Below are 21,691 nucleotides of genomic sequence, written 5' to 3'. Positions count from 1 at the left end.
CAACTGGACTTAGTTTAGTTTTAATTGCCTTGAGATAACTATGACCTGGATAAATGAGAATATCCACAGGCATGTCACAGTGACCTTGATCTTTGACCACCAAAATCTAATCAGTTTATCAATGAGTCCAAGTGGACATTTGTGCCAAATTTCAAGAAATTCCCCTGAGGCCTTCTTAAAATATTGCATTTAAGAGAATGGGACGGATGCAAGGTCACATTGACCTCTGACCTTTGACCACCAAATTCTTATTAGTTCATCCTTAAGCCGCAGTGGATGTTTGTGCCAAATTTAAAGAAATTCCCTCAAGACATTCCAAAAATATTGTATTTATGAGAATAGGATGGATGCAAGGTCACATTGACCTCTGACCTTTGACCACCAAACTCTTGTTAGTTCATCCTTCAGTCAAAGTGGATGTTTATGTCAAATTTGAAAAATGAGACGGATGGATGGAAGGACAAACCAAAAACATAATGCCTCTGGCAATAGCTACCCCTGGTGCAGAGGCATAAAATCCCACCTGACCAACAAACCAGGACCACTCAGTTCATGATGAATTACCAGTGTTTTTTTAGGCTGTTCAAGTGCCAGGAAAGTTTAATTAAATCAAATGCTCCTGAGGCTGTTCAAACAAATCTCTACACGTATTACAGTTCTAACATGTCCACGCGGGAGGGTAAAGTTTCTGATCTTTGTCTTCAGTCCTGTCCTCCCTGTCGTCCCGTCAGCCTACGTAGCACCACCAGCTTTGTTAAGGCAAAATAAACAATTCGGGCATTTCGCTTTGCCTCCTGATCATGTAGTTCAAGCTGGACACTTGCAGTCCTGTCTTGTCTCTTATATGACACAAACAGCTGGTTGCTTGAAGTAGTATAAAATATAATCAACACTTGTCTTATTCACATGTTGCACACAGACAAAATAAAATCATAAATGCTATAAAATAGATATCAAATAGAAATCAGTTCATCAGTGTGAGCACTCACACCTCTAATCAGAGTCCAGTTCAGGTGTGAGCTCACACTGTAGGTCCACACCGAGGACGAGTTTTATGAATGGAAACAAACCGTTGTCCTTTTGGTGTCTTAAACTCCACTGTCAGTGTGATACTTGACAGAAAGCATTCCCCTGCTATACAGTTTCCCCCCTGCGAGGCTTCCCTCTTCAGGACAGAGTTTTGACCTGACAATAAACTGAGAGATGAAGACGAGCCTGGCCGTGCTGTCCTCCCGCCTGCACAAGTGTCTTTTGCTCCGAGGATGTGATCAGCACATCCGCACAGATGATCCGTGAGACTGCAGGAGGAGGCTATACGTTGGTCTCAAGGCCATTCATGTCAATGGTGCAGTGTTCTTTGCTCTTCTTCAGGTGCCTCGGGGGGATCGGAGGCTTCTTCCTCTCTGAAGGCGGCCGGACGCCCTCCTCCAGCTGCATCAGCCGCGCCACGTCGGAGGGGACGAGCTTGTGTTTGACCCCTGAAGAAGGGGGCCGGTAGTTGCCGTTGTTGTTGTGACAGTTCATCAGAGGCGGGGTGTTCATCACGGGTTTGGGCTCACAGATCAAAGGCACCTGGGGGCCGACAGAGTCACAGGAAGAGAATTAAAGGTTCAGCGTGTAAGATGTATCGATGGCAGTGGTTCCTTTTTTTTTTTTTTTTAATATTTTTTGGGGCATGTTTTAGCCTTTATTTGATAGGACAGACAAGTGTGAAAGGGGGAGAGACATGCAGCAAAGGGCCACAGGCTGGAGTCGAACCCAGGCCGCTGCGGCAACAGCCTTGTACATGGGGTGCCTGCTCTACCACTAAGCCACCGACGCCCCGATGGCAGTGGTTCCTAACCTTTGCTCTTATAGGATCCTTTTTCTATCATGGAGTAAACTGACGGCCCCTGACTAACTGACATATTTGATGGATATTTCATATTATATTAAATGCATAACAATCACAGTACAGAACAACTGAGAAACTGTCAAATAATGAACTCACTGGATGAAGTTTGAGCAGATTATTTCCTGTAAATATGAGATCAGAGATGAATTTTCCTGATATTTTATGGAACTTTTTATTCAAAATCAAGAAGGCCTCGTGACCCCATGAAGGTCAAGCTTTGGTGACCCCTAGTGGGGGTCAGGACCCCCAGGTTGAGAATCAGTGATTTAGGAGGATTTAGTGGCATATAGCAGTGAGGACTGTAAATTGCAACCAGCTGCATATTCTCTTGGTAAAAATTCCTTCTGACTTCATTGTTTAGGAGGTTTCTACTGGGAACTGAGGTCTCTTCCTCTCAAAAACAAACGGACCAGGTGATTTAAACCATTAAAAACACTGAATAAAGAAGCTTCATGTTACAAATCACTGTTCCTCTGATGCTCTTTATCATGTTGGAGACAGGCAGCACACTCACCACATGCACCACACGAATTATCCGCAGAGGTCTCATCCTCTCCAAAACATACAGACCCAGTGATTTAAACTGGTAAAAAACACTGAATGAAACAGTTTCACATTACAAATCAGTGTTTTTTTTTACGCTGCTTGTTGCAGATGAGCTTTTAACTACAGCGACTGCCACAAAAACGTGATCGGCCCTGTTTAGAGCCAGTGTTTGGTTTATCTGTTCTGTAGAAACATGGTGATCTCTGTAGATGAGGACCAGCTCCCTATGTAGTAGCTTAGATCGGGCCCAAAAAATCCAGCCCGACCCCACCTGAGCCCGTGCATGTTCTGTCTGAGCCAGGCCCATCCCTTTAACTGTAATTATGAGCCTGAGCCCGTTTCGTCTAGATTTCCATGGCAAGCCTTCGTCATGTGCCTCTTAAGTGTCGAGGTGTCCATCTTTTTGCTGTCATATACCAGCATCGGGCTGGACTTGGTACACTCGATGAAGCCGACACACACGTTGTCACCGTCGACAACTCACATGTGCACGGCCAGTGGCGCCATCAAGGGGGTGCCGCGCCCACGGATCGGGTCGGGTTCGGGCTCGGGCACAGAATCTAAGCTCTACTATGTAGATATAAACATCTCATTTTAAGATAGTGAAAACACAACAACCCCTTTTTTCAGGTGATTATACACTAAAGAAAATAACTTATATTCCATTTCTGCCAGTATATCCCCCTAAATCGTACATACTGGTCCTTTAAGAAGGGGAAGAATAAAATGAAAGCAGGATGGAAAGAAAACAACATATTGAAAGGAGCCACTCAGCCAGTTTTGTATTCTTTTCCTCATAATAAATGCTTTTTTTTTCCAATGATATTTCGGAGATGTTGTATAATTTATCATCACAGTAATTACAGAGAAACTCATCCTCCCCTCCTAAATGTCTGCTATTATGTTTAGCAAAAGCTCTAACATTTAAAGAAACAGAAAAATAGCGTCATGTGGTTTTCGGTTTCAGGAAGTAGTATCGACAGCACACAGGGGGACCAGCCTTTGATCGTAGCAGCTCGATCAATAAAAGCAGCCCTTGCCACGTTTTTGTAATACCCTTTAAAACTGCCTGTGTGTAATGCTGCCGCAGTTGTACACAGTTGTACATGTCTCATGATTAGTTTTATCGATTTCTGTAGTGAATGAAGCCACGTTTAGAACTCACCCCATCTCCCTCTTTCATGAAGTCTTTCCTGCAGATGTGTGCCATGATGCCTGTAGCCAAAGCATCTCCCATGACATTCACCATGGTGCGGAATCTGTCTCTGTAGGAGAGGAAGACATGTGAGGGAGAAAAGAAACTGAAATATTTTGGCCAAATGAAGAAGAGATAAAGACGATGGGCCTCATGTGTTCTCGCTCTGTTATGATTAGTTTGGATCGTACGATTACTTACAGTGCCCAGTCTACTGCAATGATGAGAGTGATGTCATCAGTTGGCAACCCGACGGATGTTAGCACTATCACCATGGTAACCAGTCCAGCTTGTGGGATCCCTGCTGCACCGATACTGGCTGCAGTGGCTGTGATACTGGAGGTTTAGAGAGAAACCTGACGTCACTTAACAAACATAAACATTAAGAAATTAAAGACAAATAAAACAAGTAAAGAAAAAGTTCCTGCAGGATGTCTCAAGTCTCAAGGACGTGTTGTTTTGCTCACACGGAACAAAAGAGTAAAAACATTTTTTAAACGTTGTACATATGTTCAGAAGAGCTACAGTATAGAACAGGCATCTGTCAGCAGCTGCTGGAGACTGGAGAGTTCTGCATTGATGACAGTAAGACCTTTTAGATGTTCCTGTCCCAGTCTTCAGTTTTGAAGAACTTTGATCATCAGAGGCAGCTGGCTGTATTAATAACTGTAACCTAAAAGTGAGCCGAGCTGGTGCTGCACAGTGTTTACTGAACCATTAGCAGTGCAACTCAAACTGCGTTGTGTCTGAGAGCGCCTCAACTATGACAGTTAATGTGATATACATAATTATGATTAATGATGCTGCTTCGGTGCCCCTCCAGCACTTGCCCTACACATATCACGTGCTGTGTGTGCCCGTAGCAGGAGTGCTGCACGAATGGCATATCTCCACCCCTCTTTCTGAATGTCTGTCCATCTATTTTACTCTCTGATGGAATTATATAGAAAAACAAAAGCAAGAACAGCATCACTGAAATCAGGCAGCCAACACACCTGCTCTTCTACCCACACGTTACTTTCCACTGTCGCCTCCTCTTTGTAGGTCCAGTCTAACTGGTCTAACTCTGCTTTGGACAGATTTCCAGCAGCTGAGGCCTGAGATGTGCCCGGCCGATCACAACTGTTTATCTAATGTGGGGTGTATTTGAAACAAAGACCGTAAAGAGGAGCAGCTTTGAGACATTTTTGAAAACAACCAAGACAGCTGCAGCTGATGTGGAGCTGTCTGTTGACGAGCAGAAACAAATAGATACTCCAAATGTTACACGGCATTAAAATCCTTTCAACGGGAGCTATTGGTGTGTGGATCTATTTCTTTCTACTGTGCAAGATATTTCCCAATCCATTGGGTACTGGGGTGTGTGTGTCCATTTTTTCTTGTTTTTTACTTTTTTAATAAGTGACTTTCTGTTGAGGCCACTACTGCACCAGTACTCAACGAAGTGGACGGTATATTTTTGTTAAAAATAAAAGAACAATTGACTGCACTTAGAGTGTCTCTTGAGAAAAAATATGTTTGCTGCACTTCAGATAGAGTTTGGCAAAAGTTAACTACACCAACTCATGATATACCAGCTCATCTCTGCAGGCTGTTTACATTTGTCCATTGCTTTGTGCCATGTCCTGCCCTAATGTGCTGTGATTGCCATCTACACTAGGCAGACCTGATCACTGGTCGTTCAGTGCAATGTAATCTAATAATCTAATAAAGAATAAATCATACAAATTTCTACAAATGAGTTGTACCTTGTATGATTTCATGTGACAAACAACTTGTTGGACTGATTGTTTAAAATATTTGAAGGGCCCTCAGTTGTCATTTGAGTGGTGATGTTCAGGCTTTTCACACAAATTTTCTCGTCTGTTTCCTACAAAAAGCAATGCACCCAAATTCATACATCCCATGTATTCTGAAAGGCTGTAATCACGTGACCAATGCGCTGTAAACAAGGAAGCAGTCCTGAGCGCTTGTCAGGAGGCAGGTCAGGGTGGAGGATGGGTCACACAAACCCAGGACTTTCCCCTGGAGTTGTGTGTTTGGATCCATATGAACTTTTTTAAAGGTACATCCTCACGTTCTTTTCCTAAACCTAACCATAGTAACTTTACTTATCTAAGCCTAGCTTCCATAACTTTATGGTAATTACATAACTGTACATTACGGATGACACTGTAACAACTGGTGAACCAGATGAGAGTGGAATCAAACGCACAACTTTATCAGTCTTTACTGGTCAAAAGGTAGGTTCGGCACACAGACAGATCAGTGAAGGCAAACAAATCCAATAGGTATGAGGCACTCAAGAGGCCAAATCCAAAAAAACAAGAAGAGGACACTGGGAAACAAAAGGCTGGAACACTTGACGCACAAGGAGTTACGATGAACTGGCACTGAGAGAACAAGACACACTTTAAATACTCTGGTGACGGGAAGGACAACGAGACACAGGTGAGGCTAATCAGGGCGGGACAGACAATCAGACACAGGTGAAGTCTTCAAAAGGGAGGGAAAACACATAGGGACAGGAAGTGAAGTGATCTGAAACATGAGGAGATGTGAGTTTGAAAGTAAAACAGGAAACAATATGAATGAATGAAATAAAACTTGAGCTGTGATGAGACATGCTATTTTCTAACTGCTGTGGGAAGAATGAACATGTAAGAGACTGTCCATTTATCCACAGGCTGTATCTGTCCAGGAGCAGCCTGGCTAAAATCTACCCAGGCTCTGACCCGTCCTGCCCCAGATGCAACCTGGAGCCGGCTGATCTCAGCCATATGTTCTGGGAATGTCCCAGGTTGGCTAAATTCTGGACAGATGTATTCCGAACCTTCTCATTCATATGTGGCAAAGACATCAATCCTAAACCTTTAACTTCCATTTTTGGTGTGGTGCTGGATGAGGCACTGCTATCGGCAAGTCAGGCAGAGGTTGTAGCTTTTTCCACATTATTGGCTAGACAACTGATTCTTTTAAGGTGGAAGAAGGCAGCACCACCGTCACATAAACGCTGGGTGGAGACGGTGATGGCACACCTCAAACTTGAACACCTCAAGTACACCATTCGAGGCTCCTCTCGAAATTTTGATAAAGTCTGGCAACCATTTTTATCTTATTTTGAAAAGGAATTTCTCTCTGTGGGTACAGGCAATCCTGGCAGCTGATTTTATCGTAATTTTATTTTAATTATATTTTGAATCAATTTATTTATACTTTCTTTTCCTTTTAAAAAAAATATTTATTTATTTATTTTATTTTTTATTTTTATTTTTTAAAATTTATTTATCTTTAATTTATTTACTTATCTACTTATCTTTAATATGTTGATCATCTAGTATATGGTCTAATATGAAAACAATTGTGAGCACAATTGGTATGTGTATTTGGAACGATGTGAGACTTGTATGTAGGCTTTGTGCGCACTGTTTCTGTGCTGCTTCCTGTTTGAATGTTTTAAATATGTGAAAATTCAATAAAAAATATTTGATTAAATAAAGAGACTGTCCATTTTTTGATTAAAATCACTGTTTTTGGTATCTTAGTTTGTCTTTTTAGAAGACATCATGTGAAGTTACCTCTCTCTGACTCTTATTTCTCTGACCGTTGTCTCTCGTCTCATGTCATCTCTCCGGTGTGTGTATATCTCACTCACTCATGTCACAATGCTTATCAGAATGCACAGATTTGAGTGGCTGAGTAGCATCATGTGTGATACTACTCAGTCTGTCTGTGACTCTCCTGGTCTGCCAATCCGGTTCAATAAATGCTGCACAAGTTGACATAGAAACGCTCCATCAAAATTTAATAATTCTCAATAATTTACTGGTTATAGGTCTGAGTCTGGGTAGGACAACCTCTGGGTCTGGACCTGTGGGATGCAGAGGGATGGGAGGTTAACAAGGGGGACACATTTTGGCCATTATGCCAACAATAAGGTTGCTGCCACCCCTCAAATCCCTTAATGGTTAAGGGAAAATTCCTGCAACACAATCCACATACTGGTCTTTTTTGGTATTGAATGTCAGTTGCCAGGGTTTCCTAACTGGTTTCAAATATAATTCAACCCTCCTTTAGTGGCACTGTCCTCACAGACTGAGCTGAGCTGCCCTACTTTCTCTGTGGGCAGCAGCAGACAGCTGGTTGGAGGTTTTGATGAGCGTTTGTCGCAGTTACTGATTATGAGAATTTGATGGACACATTCATCGAGGACACTGATTTAATTAATCAAGTATCTTATTCTCAATTTGTTCATAGGATGGAATCAAAAGACTTCTGTGTCCATAGCAACTGTCTGACCACATATTGATTAAAGGCATCCACTCTGGTGTTTAACGAGATGAGTGCAGAGCAGTAGAGACTGTGTGGAGAGTGAACGACATGTTAGTGAACATCTGATATCAGCAGATCCAGAGGTTGAGGATGAGATGATCCCACCGCTCATCACAGCGTGATGGTGAGAGATGGTGGGGGGGAGCGTGGGGGGGTGGGGTCAGAGGTCCAGCAGTGGCGTGACTCGGATATGGCGGTTTATCAAGGCCACATGGCTCTTTCCAGAGAGAGATAAGCGGATAGTTTCAATCTACAGTTGCTGTATGGAATTATATCGAAAAACATACAATGGCAAAGAAAGGAGACGCTGACGACTGACAACAAAACACAAAATCATTTCCTTTTTAATTACTAATTTATGACACTGCTCTTTACAGGTGCATCTAAAATTATACTTTTGGAAGTCAACTATCACAACACAACAGTAAAAGATTTTTCTTGAATATTCCAGCCACGCCAGAGACCTCATATGCTCCATCAGTATTCATGCTACAGATTCATCGCAATAGTGTTTTCCTCACCGTTTAAACATTAACACATTTTCTGTGCATGTCTTGGTTATAACATCTACACATCTACTGTGAAGATCAAAGAGAGGAGATACTAGACTAGAAGTTTTATAATAATTCCTTGGTTTTTGAAACTTTCGTACGTGCAGGACGTGTCCTCAATACTGAGGACAGGGTGAAACACATGAGGGTCACTATTTGCTTTACACTTAAAGAACAATGGAGCCTGCCTTCATCTTGTATTGCTGGCACGTTGTAATGCTACTGACTGCAGATTATTGTTTTCGCACTGTTCCAATTATACACGTGCTTTCTTTAATTTGCACTTCTACCTCGCTATTCCAGCTGATCTGTAATGGGTTGTATGAGGACCTAATTGCAGCACACAGGAAGCCAGGACAGTTGGTAATGACGCTTAATGTCACAACTCAGTGGGTACAGGACAGTACACAGTACAGTTCAACACTCCAGGAAAGTCTCTCCACAAAGTCTTTAACAGCCTGGCTGGCCCAACGGTACGAACCTGGCCAGGAAGCAGGTGAGTGGGTGGTGATGTTAGCCCGGACACACGCACAGTAACAGGTAATGGTGACATGTAGGAGCAGGCAGGAGATGTAGCTGTGGAGGTAGAAGATCCGCAACTAGTGAAGTACTCAGTCCAAGCAGATGAACCAGTAGGGGACAGGAAGAAGGTAGATCAAGGCGGAGGATCGAGAAGCCAGCAGGTGAGTACTCACAGGATGCCCACACAATGGCGAGTGTTGCCACAGATCAGATGGAAACCCCAAACAGTCAAAGGCAAACAATCAAGGATGCAGAAGCAGATCTTATGGTCGAGGACAGAAGACTGGTGCATTTAACAGGAATCAGATGAGGCAGGCAGGGTCAGCAATACAGTGCTGGAGAGTCTTGCATGAGCGGCGAAAAACCACCACATTCTCACTCCAACCTCATCACATATTGATGTTTGGTCATGGATTTTCCACATCCAGATATGACATGCAAGGCACCCTGGGTCCGTTAGTTGCTGAAGTTCTGGGACGCCATGTCATTTTCAGTCTGTTACATGCATCGTGTGTTTTCAAAATACCCTTTCGTTTCACGGGTCACGTGATTGCCGTGGGATTCCCACGGGATGGGAATCAGTTTCACTATTCTTCACGTGATTGGGACGGGATGGGAAAAAAATCCAACGGGAGCGGGTGGGACTGGGTATCATAACTAGGCCTGTCGCGATATGCGATAAGTCGGTTAATTGCACGGTAAATTAAAAGGGATTAATTGCCATATTCATGTGTGTTTGTTTTCCTCGTCTTTCTCCACCAAAGAGACTGGACGACAAGAGTGTTCACTTCCGTGCATCATCTGGCAGCCAGGTGAGTTGGTTCATTAGCGTAATGAACGGAGGGAAAGCTCTTGTCATTGAGCGTCTTTGTCTCTGTGGGGGAAGCGGGGCTACGGGCTACACACACACACACAGTGCGATCTTCGTGAGGGGGAGACGAGGTGGAGAAGAAAACAGAGAGTTGAGCGTAAGAGAAAGACAGGGAACTTGTTCCTAAACCAAACACCACGGCCCCTGTGTGGGAGTGTTTTGGATTTAAACCAAATGACAGAGGGCAGCCCAGTAATTTGGACGAGCCGGTGTGCCGGGTTTGTTCTAAAACCATCTCAACAAAAAGAGCGAATACGACCAACTTAACTGCACACCTGCTACAACAGTAACTGCTGCTCTAACACTGATGCTTCAGTATTAATAATCTAATGATGCCATATATAATAATACCAGTCAGAGGAGCCAAACACTACTTCTACTGCAATACTTTAACTACATTTTTCTCTCTCAGAACTGGTTCTTATGACGTGTTGTCTGACCACATCAGAAATCAAATGTGTTTGTCATTCTGAACAGCTTCAAGGTGGAGTCAATGTAAAAATAATTAGGCAATAAACATCAAAACACAACATTAGATGCCATATTTGGGTTTATATTCAACTAAGGTAGGCATTGTGTGATCCATGTACTATAGATATATTTTTTTTTTTTTTTACTGTAACTGAAACACAGCACGGGAGCGGGATGGGACGGGAGTCATTCTTGTGGGATTGGGACGGGATGGGATTATTTTTGTGGGAGTGGGATGGGACGGGACTGAAAATCCACTCCCGTGTCACCCTCTACTTTGCATACAAATTCAAAATAAACTACGTCAGTGCAACTCTGCAAATTGATGTTTTTTTTTCTTCGCCAACACATGCACATGGTTGGGTTTAGGCAACAAACGCATGTGGTTAGGTTTAGGAAAAAACAACAGGGTTTGACTTTACAATCTTACAGGAAGCGAACACTGGCCTCCCATCACCTCTCCCGCCTTCCCTACTCAGACTTCCACCACTTCAACTTTCATTGTTGTCATACCACATTTCCCCGTGATGGCTTTGTCACTGACCAAGAACCGGTTTCTGACAAATTCAGAGTGAGACCATTTGCAAAGAACAATCTGGCAAAGAGTCTCTGCACGGCTGGGGTATATATACTGGTTGTTTGTAATCAGGAACAGGTGAATGGAGTTGCCTTGATGCGGCGGAGTGACTGATGCTGAGGAGAAAATCAGATTGAATGGAAAACTACTGAATGGGAACTGGGTGCAGAAATGAGCAGGTGACTAGAAATGCAGAACTGTGACAAAACCACTCCAAGCAGAGGAGGAATCTCCGAGAATACCATATTGATGTATTAGTGAGAATTCCCTGCTTTTCAGCACTGAAGACATTAAAAATTAATGAATCATTTATCTGTCACATGAAATCATACAAGGTACAGCTGCAGTGAAATGTAATCCTGTCAGTTCCCTTAACTCATGCACTGTAATTTAGACCTTTTTGCCTCTTCTTGTATTGTAGACTGTTGCTCTCGAACTGTCCATGTTTCTAGACTAGTTTCAGTGTTTGTGTTTATGCCATCCCAGAGTGGAGCCATCAATGTCAAAGAGATTAAAACCTGGATCCAAGACACCTAAAGGCATCAGTATGCTGTCTGAAATCCTCTCCCCCCTCCACCCACACCTCCCCTTGGACTTGGCAGGACTGAGTCTGACAATTGTTGGGACTTTCTGAAACTGACAACCCAGCAATCACACCCAACCAACTTGTGATTGGCTAAGTGTGCTGAAGACAGAGAGCAGGGGGGATTCATACTTCTCTCTCGAGCACTCTATTTCATTCCTCACATAACCATTTCCAACAGAGTGTAACACCATGGATGTCTTCAGGGAAAGACTGTCTGAAACTGTGTTGTTAGCACCATTTCTACAATGCATCGTGTCTTGCACCTCTTTTATTAGTGTGTTTCTATACATGGAAACAATCCTGAGGCATGCTGAAACTTGAAGTCAGGGTTCGTGTAACTGAGTGAAAAAGGTTGGGATGCATCTTCTATTCCAGCTCTCTCTACTTAAAGCCTTGAAACTGTATACTGTTATCACACTTTCATTCCAGGGATGTTTATCTGATCCTGGCTTCAGGAATAACGTGCTCTCAATTCTAATGCGCCTAACTGTGATTTCCCACTGAAGACAATTTGACTGCACAAGGTAAGATATTTATCAATAATTTCTTCCTCCTGCCTCTTTTGAGATAATCAGTATAATCGGCCATCCTCTTCCTGCAAATCTGTATCTATGGTGTGCCTGCTGAGACTTTCTCTACTTCCAGGCACAATTCTTGATTAGAGTGACCCTATTTTAGAGTTTTCTTAGCTGCAATATGTTGGCCTGAGGCATATTAAACAACCCAGTTGCCAGAATAAATGTCACTGTTGTACATTGCTGCAAATTATGGATACATCACAATTGTATGTTATTATGTGGAGGATACTTTAAACTTGACTGTTTCTTTACATTTCCTTACTGTGGTCAACATGTGGTTTTGTTTTGGCACAAAAATGACTTAATTATGGTTAGGATAAGATCATGTTTTGGCTTAAAACACCCATATTATGTGGCACAAAAGCCACTGGAAACGCCATGATGTGTTACTAAAAAAAGAAAGTTCAGTGGCACAAAAGCTGCTGAAAATGCTGTGATGTGACACTAAAAAACACTAACATTTAGTGGTGCAAACACCATTGGAAATGCTGACAATGCACCACTAAAAATCATCCACATTTGGTGGCACAAAAGTCGCTGAAAACGCTGTGATGCGTCATTAGAAAATCACCCATGATTGGTGGCACAAATGCTGCTGGAAACGTTGCTGGAAATGTTGTGATGTGTCGCTAAAATACACCTAGGTCTGGTGGCATAAACACCTCCAGAAATGCTGCAATGTCTCAGAAATGAACAACCAGTTATGTTTGTTGGTCTCAAACAGTGGTTTGCAGCTTGGCAGGCGTCTTACCTAGGTGTCACTAGAAACCTTGATATGATTCATTTGAAACATACAAATGTAATGTATCTGTGGTTTGCAAAAACCGATAATGCCAACATTTACTTTTGGTGAATCGTAGGTCAAACTGCTCATCAAAAGCCTCTGATATGTTTACTGTGATTTCTCAGATTGCTTCCTAGCAATTTCTGGCTCTCCTGCACCTGATTGGATACTGGGCATTCTCACCCTTGTTTAATTTATTTGTGTTTTGACGGCATATTTAGAGAAGACTCAAAAATTGTTCTTTGATGTTCAGCAGTGTGTCCAAAACATTAAGGAAAGTCAGATCCATCATCAGTCTTTACTTTCCTGCTTTGCCTGCTGGTGACAGTTCTCTTACTACATCTGTGCTGCAACTAATCAGGTCAGAAAATCACAGAAAACACAAATTAAAGAGGATTTTTTCAAAGCCATACAGTCTGCATGATGTATTTCTGCCATACAGTATAAAGGATTTATCATGGTTGATATCATTGCTTTAAAATCCCAATAATGTCTTTCCCATGTTAATGAGCTTAGATGCACAGATGGCACCGTCCACTGACCTGATGGTGATGATCTGGCCAAAGTCCAGCTCGTAATTGTTAACTTGTGCGATGAATATCGCTGCCACAGCCTCATAGAGAGCGGTGCCATCCATGTTGATGGTGGCGCCCACGGGAAGCACAAAACGGATGATGCGGCGGTCAATGTGGTTGTTCTCTAAGAGGCACTTGAAGGTTATAGGCAATGTTGCAGAGCTGAGGGAGACAGAGAACAAGACAACGAGCTCAGAATGTTGAAAGGTCAGGCAAAAAAAAAAAGAATTCGTTACATAACCACCTCCTAATTTCTCCTGAGCATCAGTGTAAACAAGTGAAACAAACAGCTGAAACTCTGAAGAACAAGAAGAGACGCAGTAATGTTTGCGATAAAAGGACTGATTTCACAAAGTCTAATGAACCATGCCAGTTTTTGTGTGTTTGGACAATTTTAAATCACATAACTAAGCATTGCTGAGCAGCATTTTCCAAAGCACGCTGTTGTGTTTTAGATTTTCACTTTCTCGCTTTCCTACCTTCCAGGCAGCCACTGGTTTCCATTCATTTCTGTAAAATTAAACCATTCTGAAATCTGCCACAGTCAACACAATGTCTGCTAATGTGAGGCAAGCTAAAACGCTGACACTGTCAGTTTTTATAGAGGAACTCTATCCCAAAATATCAACAACATGTGCATGCACACACACACATGGATAGGTGCCAGTCTAATCAAATGCGTGGAATGCTCCTTTAAATTCCCATCTCTTCCCACACACACCAGATGTTTTCTGATCTCCCAGAGTCCCTCTGAGGCTGTTCATGGTAACGTCTCAGTAAATGGAGAGGAAGGAAAGGATAAGTTGCGTTAGGACTCAGGGATATATCATTTTGATCCACACATGAGAAACTAATAACAAGTCGCTGATCTTTTTACAAGAGATCAACATAAACAAAAAACAAGTTCGAGGTCCAGTGTGTGGGAGTTAGGGGGATACACTGGCAAGACTGTATGGTCAAAAAAGTATGGTCTTTTTTTGTGTCAGGTCAGCTGAAAATAGGAATTGTAGTGTTTTTTGTTACCTTAGAACAGTGGTTCCCAACTGGTGGGTCATGGGTCCATTCTGAATGGACCGCAAGTGACTCGCATTTGTGTCAGTTGTTAAAAACACACTTTATTTTGAAGGATTATGAATTTCCAGCACAGAGCCTTTATTTTGAAGTGCCAGATGCTGCTGTCGAGTGAGTAAATGAAGGATAGCTACTTAACAGAGACAGTAAACCAGCTCGGCAACATGGCAAGTATGATGCTGAATTTATTAAACTGTGTGGACCCTAAGGAGAAATCTGGACCCCCTTGGGTTTTTGTGATAACCACACATTATTATTGCAATATTCAACTTGGTTTATATAAAAAGTTATGAATGAATTTGTAATTGACTGTATCAGTATGTTGTGTACACTCAGTTCATTATAAAGAAAAAAACTCTACCTAAATAGTGTAATTTGATTTAATTTGATTTAAAAAACCTTCACGACGAACCTATTTGTCGCCATTTGTGTGAAGGAATTATAAGTGTGTGACACATGACATCATCTTACATTATTCCCCGTTTAATTGGATGTGTTATTGGTGCTTTGATGAATTCAAGTTCAAAATGAATTCTTTAATCATTTGGTTAATGGATATTTCATGAGTAATAGTTGGTTGTCAATTGTTCTTTGATATTAGTAAATAAAAACAAACATTTATGTCATGATAAGAGTGATAACACACATTATAGAGGCTATTATGCACAGACATAGATACAGGTGTGTCTTGAGATTTTGGCTTTGACCCTTTGGTGTGCCTTGTGCACAAAACGTTTGAAAGCCACTGATCTACTGTTCATAGGGAGCGGGTCCTTAGCTGTGGAGATCGCCATGTTTCTAGGGCCAGAAATCTGAGACCTCTGCGGATAATTCAGCTCTCGGTTATTTCCCTCACCTGGAAGAGGTTGCCAGGGCGATGAGCAAGGCTTGCAGGATTCCCCGTATGTAGACGATGGGGCTCTTTTTGGTGATGAAGAAGTACATGGCAGGCAGGATGAACAAACCATGCAACACCAGACCAAAGACCACAGTGACAGCATAGAAACCCAGCTTCTTTCCCATTGCTGACGGATCGCTCATCTCCAGGATTTTACCGGCCACCAGGAACACGATGCCAAATGGGAAGTACCTGTCAGGGCAAGGAGAAAAGACAGGTTTCAGCTCAGCCTAAGAAGACGTGTCATGAGCACAAGCCTCTTGTCCATGACTAGATACATGTGGACAAGCAGCCCAGGTAGGCTTAATTTTCACTGATCAGAACACAACATGTGAAGTCGTTCACAGTCAGGAGGTCAGTGGGAACACAGCTGGGCTGCAGTCGAGGAAATGATATACATTTATTTTCTGGGATGCTGCCAAGATGTGGAAGCAGTTTTGGACTAGCAGAGTGATTCAAGTAAACATGACCTGAACACTTAGTCTGGACCTCTGTGGGGGGTCCGGGGAAGGATTTTTTTTTTTTTTTTTTTTACTTTTTAGAGACCTGCATTTATTCATTTTTTACGGGCTGTTATGGGGACATTGAGCTTCACATTGGTGTACATTTAAAATTATTTTCAGGCCTCGACGTTTGGGGTGAAGCCCTGACAACATGACCAGACGACACTGATGCCTGTAACCATAGTAACTGACTCCTGCCTGCATGAGGGGGACGGAGGGGGAGAGACGCTGTGCTGCTGACTGAGTTTACTCTGAGCAGCAAGTCACTAAAAGGGTCAGACAAATTGCCAAGTCCAACAAAAAAGGTGACAAGTTGTGTTTGTCACACAAGATTCAGTGGTTATATGAGCTCATGGTTCATATTATATCAATGCTCCCTCTGGGTCTGTTCTTTATGTGGTAGCTGGTCCAGCAGCACATGCTTGTTAGTGCGTATGAGTTTGTGTGCGTGTGTCCCACTGGCGTTATTTTTTTCCCCAAGAGAGTTCCACCTGGTCTCACCCTACTGCACTGTAGTTGACAAGCACTTACCCTAACCAAGACCTCTTTGACCCAGCTGCTGCTGACGTCAACACGTCACCATAATGAGTACTAGCCAATCACAGCACAGTAGGATGGGACAAGGTGAAAGATTCTTGGGAAAAAAAACTCTGCATCCAACTTCGCAACCTCCCGCCACTGTGGACTGTGGGCCGTCATCCTGGAAGTGTAATGCCAGCCCGTTTTCATTCCAAGGTCATCAAATACCGCCACTTTGTCAGTGATTTCGGCAACAGACAGCAATACCAAAAGCCACCTTTCACGGTGGTATGATACCCCGCCAGGTGGTGTCAGTTTGTCATGTGGCTGGACGGAACTTTTTGTGGTGTTATAATACGCCACCGGACGGCACCTGTTGTGGCAGTATGGTATACAAATGGGTGGCGAAACCATGGAAACCATGGACTTTCACCCGGGAGCCCAGTATTCACTTCCTGTATCAACGTAGAGCCAAATCATGATGCTATTTTCTAAACCTAACCACCTGCTTTTGTTGATGCCCTTGCGCTGGCTGTGGCGTAGCAGCAGGAGGCCAGACGTGGGAGCATAATTAGCACGTAATATATAGATGTGAAAGTCCACTGACAATGCAGGGATACTTGACGAACATGTAGGTAACGCCCGCTTACCGGTTCACCCCCAAGGTTAACACCATTAGCTCCATCAGCCCTGTTGCTAGCACTGTTCATGCCTTTAGCACTGTTAGCTGCTAGTGGGTCAGTCACCTCCATGTTAAAGTCCATGTGCAGGCAATTCTAATGCAGACTCTGAATTAGGGATGCACCGATATATCGGCTGAACATCGGTATCAGCCAATATTCACATTGTTGACTGTCACTGTCCTTTAGGCAAATAAGATGACATTTACTGGTGGCAGTGGGCGGTGTTTTTCCCAGTGTTGTGCAACAGTTTTGTGCAAGCTAAAAGCAGGGGTCCAGACTAATGACACCCCATCACCCTGGACAACAGAAAACGTGACTGGGATGAACAAGGACACAGTATTGATAGTGAACAACTGGGGGAGGGGGGCATCTCTGTGACCTGGGCTTATGTCATTTGTGGTCATACTTCACTACAGCTATGGGGAAAACCTAACCCAGGTTTAATGTCTTCTCCCATACGCTGCATACACTGTATAAAATAACGGACATAGCCATCATGACAGCTATTGGTTTGTAGGCTCCCATTTCTAACCTCTAGTTCAGCTCTTGGCCGTCACCATCTTGGTTTTTTGGAGCCAGAAGTGACGTTGTTTGGATGTGAGATTGGAGCCTCATAGACTGCAGTGACACCTCGCAGACAGCCTGTCACTCAAAGTGGCCATGTAAACCTAGCTTCTTAAAGTAAAACGGTTTCTTTTAATGCGTCATTACCATATAACAATGGCAACAATTCTTAGGACGGCCTCATTCAGGCTCTGGCAGAAGTTCACCAAGGCGCTGCCATTTGGCCCCATCCTCCCCAACATAATACCTGTGAAAACACAGAGCACAATATTTAAAACAATGGATGAAAGCTTTTTAATTTTCAAAGATAAATTCTACTTGAAGCCAAAACACAAGTCAGAGAAGAATGATGCAGGGTTTTACCCATGGTGGCTGAAAAAATAACAATCCCCAGGACATTCATTCCATCGCTTGTTCCTTCCCGAATGCGTATGAGCACATCAGGGGGTGGAGTCAGGTCAAGGGCGAAGTTCTGGATGTCAGTACCATTATCGTCCTGGATACCGTAGATGAGCGCTCGCCGCGTGGTGGACTCTGATTGACTCACCGTAGGCTTGGGCTTCACAATGTACTCACTATTTGTCCGATACTGTTGCCAGGGAATAGAAACAGAAGCAGAAGAAGACTTCTAATAAAAGCTACGTCTTTGTGTTGGAGTCACGTCTGTGTGTGTTTGTGATGTCAAAGGTCTCACCTGCTGAAATGTGGCTTGGACCAGATTAGCTGGGAACATGTTGCTGCAAGGAAAAGATAGACAGGAATTAAAACACTGGTTGATCAATAAGGAAGCAAGCAAAACTTAGATACTCTATGCTTTTGGAAGTTTTTTCCCATCAGTGTAAGAAGTAATAATATCGGTATACTTGTCCCCTGTGTATAATCAGATCCTTCTTCACTACAAAGCTGAAGAGAACTCAGATGTTTCGGAGGTTCTTGCTTTGAAATGGCAATGAAATGGCAATGAGTCATAGTCAGCAAGATCCAAATATAACATTGCAGCGTTTTGGACAAGCTGATATAATACAGAGCCTGCAGGAGTGAACAGAGCAGCTCTCATGCTGTAACCTCATTCCATGAGGAGTTATTCAGAATTATTCACTTTAATACAAAAAAACAAGATGAAAAACAACATAAACAAAATGAGGTTATTCTATTGTGTCTCTGCAATTCGATACGATCCAGTGATTTTTTAACCTCCTGTGTAAACTAACCAAATCATGCTGAAATACTTTGTTTTCATATTGGTGTGTTTGACTGCAGCTGTGCAACACGGCGCCAACTTAGCAGCCGTGACCTCGCATAATGTTTCTGGTGTATTTAGAACAATGCTTTCTGATTTTTATGGTATTGAGCAAGAGACAGGGTTCATTTGACTGAAACAAACTGAGGTTTTTTAAATTGTTCAGTCTGATTTATTGAACCATGACGAAAATCACTAATCTTCACTAATCTTAACAAATCACCTTTAGTTCTCCAACCTGAATTTTAATGTTTATCCCACAAAACCGTGGAGCTGCTCTCCAAAAACTCATTTAAAAACCATCTGCACTTCACCCACCAGACACTTGACTGTTTTGAGAGGTGCATATAATATGATAAGCTAGATAAGGTCTGACGATCGTGGCCCACACAGACCATTTGATCTCCTGACTTTATTAAAACAACAAAATAGAGGCTAATTGCACACAAACGTGTGATGACTCAAAAATGAACTGTGGATCACTTACAAGAGCCACTCAGGAAAACACTGTTTATAACAGAACACCTGAAATGTAGGTGTTTTATTTAAAGCAGGGTGATGTAACACGCTTATCTTCTTATACATTTAGGGCACTATTTTAGTGCACGGTCTCAAGTGCATTTAGGGTGAGGCCAGCTCCTCTTTGCTAGTTTAACAGCACATAATCTGGGTGTAAAGTAAGGTGCAGCGGGCAAAGGGGTTGTATTTAGACCCTTAATTAACTGTTTTAAACGTGGATTTCTTGTGCTGCGTTCAGATGCCTTTCACACGCGGCAAGCCTTTAAAATATCTCAACAAACTGGTTTGGTTTCTTCAGAAAACAGAAAAAGGCAATGAGCGTTATTAGAAAAGAGTTATGAGAAAATTATCAAAAAATTCTGTATTTACAATTGTGTGACAGAAAATGAATAATATAAATAATTTATAGCACATTTTTCCAGGTAATTTTCTTGGTTAGTTTTTTTGTTTGTTTTTGTTTTGTTTTGTTACTTTTCTTTGTTGCTTATTTTCAGGTAATTTTCTTGTTAATTCTTTTCTTCTTTTTTTTTTATTTTTTTGTTGCTTTTTTTTCTGGTAATTTTTCTTTTTTTTACTTTTCTTTTTTGCTTGTTTTCATGTAATTTTTCTTTTTTTACTTTTCTTTGTTGTTTATTTTTGCTTTTTTAAGTAATTTATTGTTTGATTTTGTTTTGTTTTTTACATTAATTTTTGGGCTTGTTTTTGGGTACTTCCTTAGTTAATAGTTAATTATTAATAACTCACAATATTTTCTTTTTTTTTTTTTTTTTAAATCAAGCCAATTTGCTCAGATTTTAAAGGATTAATCACTGGTGTATTTTGGGAGAAACATGAATTCAACCAGTTGGAGCGACATTTCTTTATATCTCTATGTGGCCGGGGGGTGTTGGGGTTGGCAATTTGGAATATAAGTTGGAATATATCTCTTCATAAAAAATTGAAATTTGTTCTCCACATTTGACCCATCCCCTGAGGGAGCAGTGAGCAGCAGCTGCTGCTGCGCTCGGGAATCATGTGGTGATCTAACCCCCCAGTTCCAACCCCTGATGCTGAGTGCCAAGCAGGGAGGCAATGGGTCCCATTTTTATAGTCTTTGGTATGACCCAGCTGGGGATTGAACCCACGACCTTCCAGTCAGCGGACACTCTACTGCTAGGCCAATGAGCTAGTCATATTCTCTACTTGTGCTACAAAAGACACTATGTAGTATGTAAGAGTAATACAATGAAATACCCTATTTCTAAAATACAAACAAATCATAAAATGCTTATAGTAATCTTAATCACATTTCAATTTGTATTTAAACCATATACACTGGATTTCATAAAAGTAGAAAATAAAACATCACAGTATAACCTATTTCTTAAGATTCCCAACCACAAAATATTCTGTGACCTTAATCACAGCAACGATGTTAATACAACAATCCAAATCCCTTGTTGTCTTGTGTTGACTAACTTGTATCCATGTTGAAGTGTCTGGATAAAACTGACTGAAAACATGCTCTATCAGCATCCAAGGTTTCATTTCACTGAAGAAAAGCTGTGACAACAATGGTGTCTTTGAAAACACTTGCTGACTTTCAAGAGAAATTGCGCCCATGCTCATCAAATCCGGTAAGATAAAAAGAGCTGTTGAGACTGTGAAGGATAGATTACATAACCTGTGACCTTGTTTTTGTAAAGAAAGATGAATAGCAAAGTGATGCTGGGGTGAGCGGGTGTCCTGTCTCTCAAACTTTCCACCCGGTCTCACCACCACACAAAAAATGTCTTAAGAAATGTCAATAATTGGTAATAAAAACGTAATAGTATCCTAGGTAGCCAAAATAACCTGGCCCAGAATCGGCCTGAACTCTGCATGCCAGATGAAATTAGCTGGGCCACGTTTAGTCGTCTGACTCGGCTGAGACTCAGCATGAATGATGCCTCAGAATAGGGTCAAATCAGCTGGCCTGATCCCGGTTGCCAACACTGCCATCACTGGGATAGCATCCCATAGAAAACAAATGTCATTAAAAAAGTCATGGTATCACATGTCGTGGAAAAAGTTTTGGTGTGTGCACTTTTCCTGTAAAGCCCTAATCATAGACTGGCTCCCTAAATTGGCACACATTCATCAAAATATGAGAACGCCTGACTAAGGAATTTTGTTTCTAACACTTTAAAATTGCCAGTTTAGCTGTTAAGTTTCCAAAATGTTTTTCTCCTGG

General features: G+C 42.1%; 1 protein-coding gene across 1 annotated transcript in view; it reads right to left on the bottom strand.

Moving 5' to 3' along the window:
* Nucleotides 1-408: 408 nt before the first annotated feature.
* slc1a7b (solute carrier family 1 member 7b) overlaps nt 409-21,691 on the bottom strand; it is a 64,480-nt gene continuing 43,197 nt past the window's right edge. The window contains exons 4-11 of the mRNA XM_033621136.2: nt 18,415-18,457; nt 18,084-18,309; nt 17,868-17,967; nt 15,410-15,643; nt 13,450-13,644; nt 3,837-3,971; nt 3,606-3,705; nt 409-1,572 (exon numbers count right to left, since the gene is read on the bottom strand). Of these exons, the coding sequence (XP_033477027.1) occupies nt 1,312-1,572; nt 3,606-3,705; nt 3,837-3,971; nt 13,450-13,644; nt 15,410-15,643; nt 17,868-17,967; nt 18,084-18,309; nt 18,415-18,457 (1,294 nt within the window). The 3' untranslated portion in view covers nt 409-1,311. The remainder of the gene's footprint in view (nt 1,573-3,605; nt 3,706-3,836; nt 3,972-13,449; nt 13,645-15,409; nt 15,644-17,867; nt 17,968-18,083; nt 18,310-18,414; nt 18,458-21,691) is intronic.

Source organism: Epinephelus lanceolatus, chromosome 6, assembly GCF_041903045.1.
Source record: "Epinephelus lanceolatus isolate andai-2023 chromosome 6, ASM4190304v1, whole genome shotgun sequence".
NCBI classification, from domain to species: domain Eukaryota; kingdom Metazoa; phylum Chordata; class Actinopteri; order Perciformes; family Serranidae; genus Epinephelus; species Epinephelus lanceolatus.
Note: the sequence above shows the minus strand (reverse complement) of the source record. Positions and strands in the feature narration are given on the sequence as shown.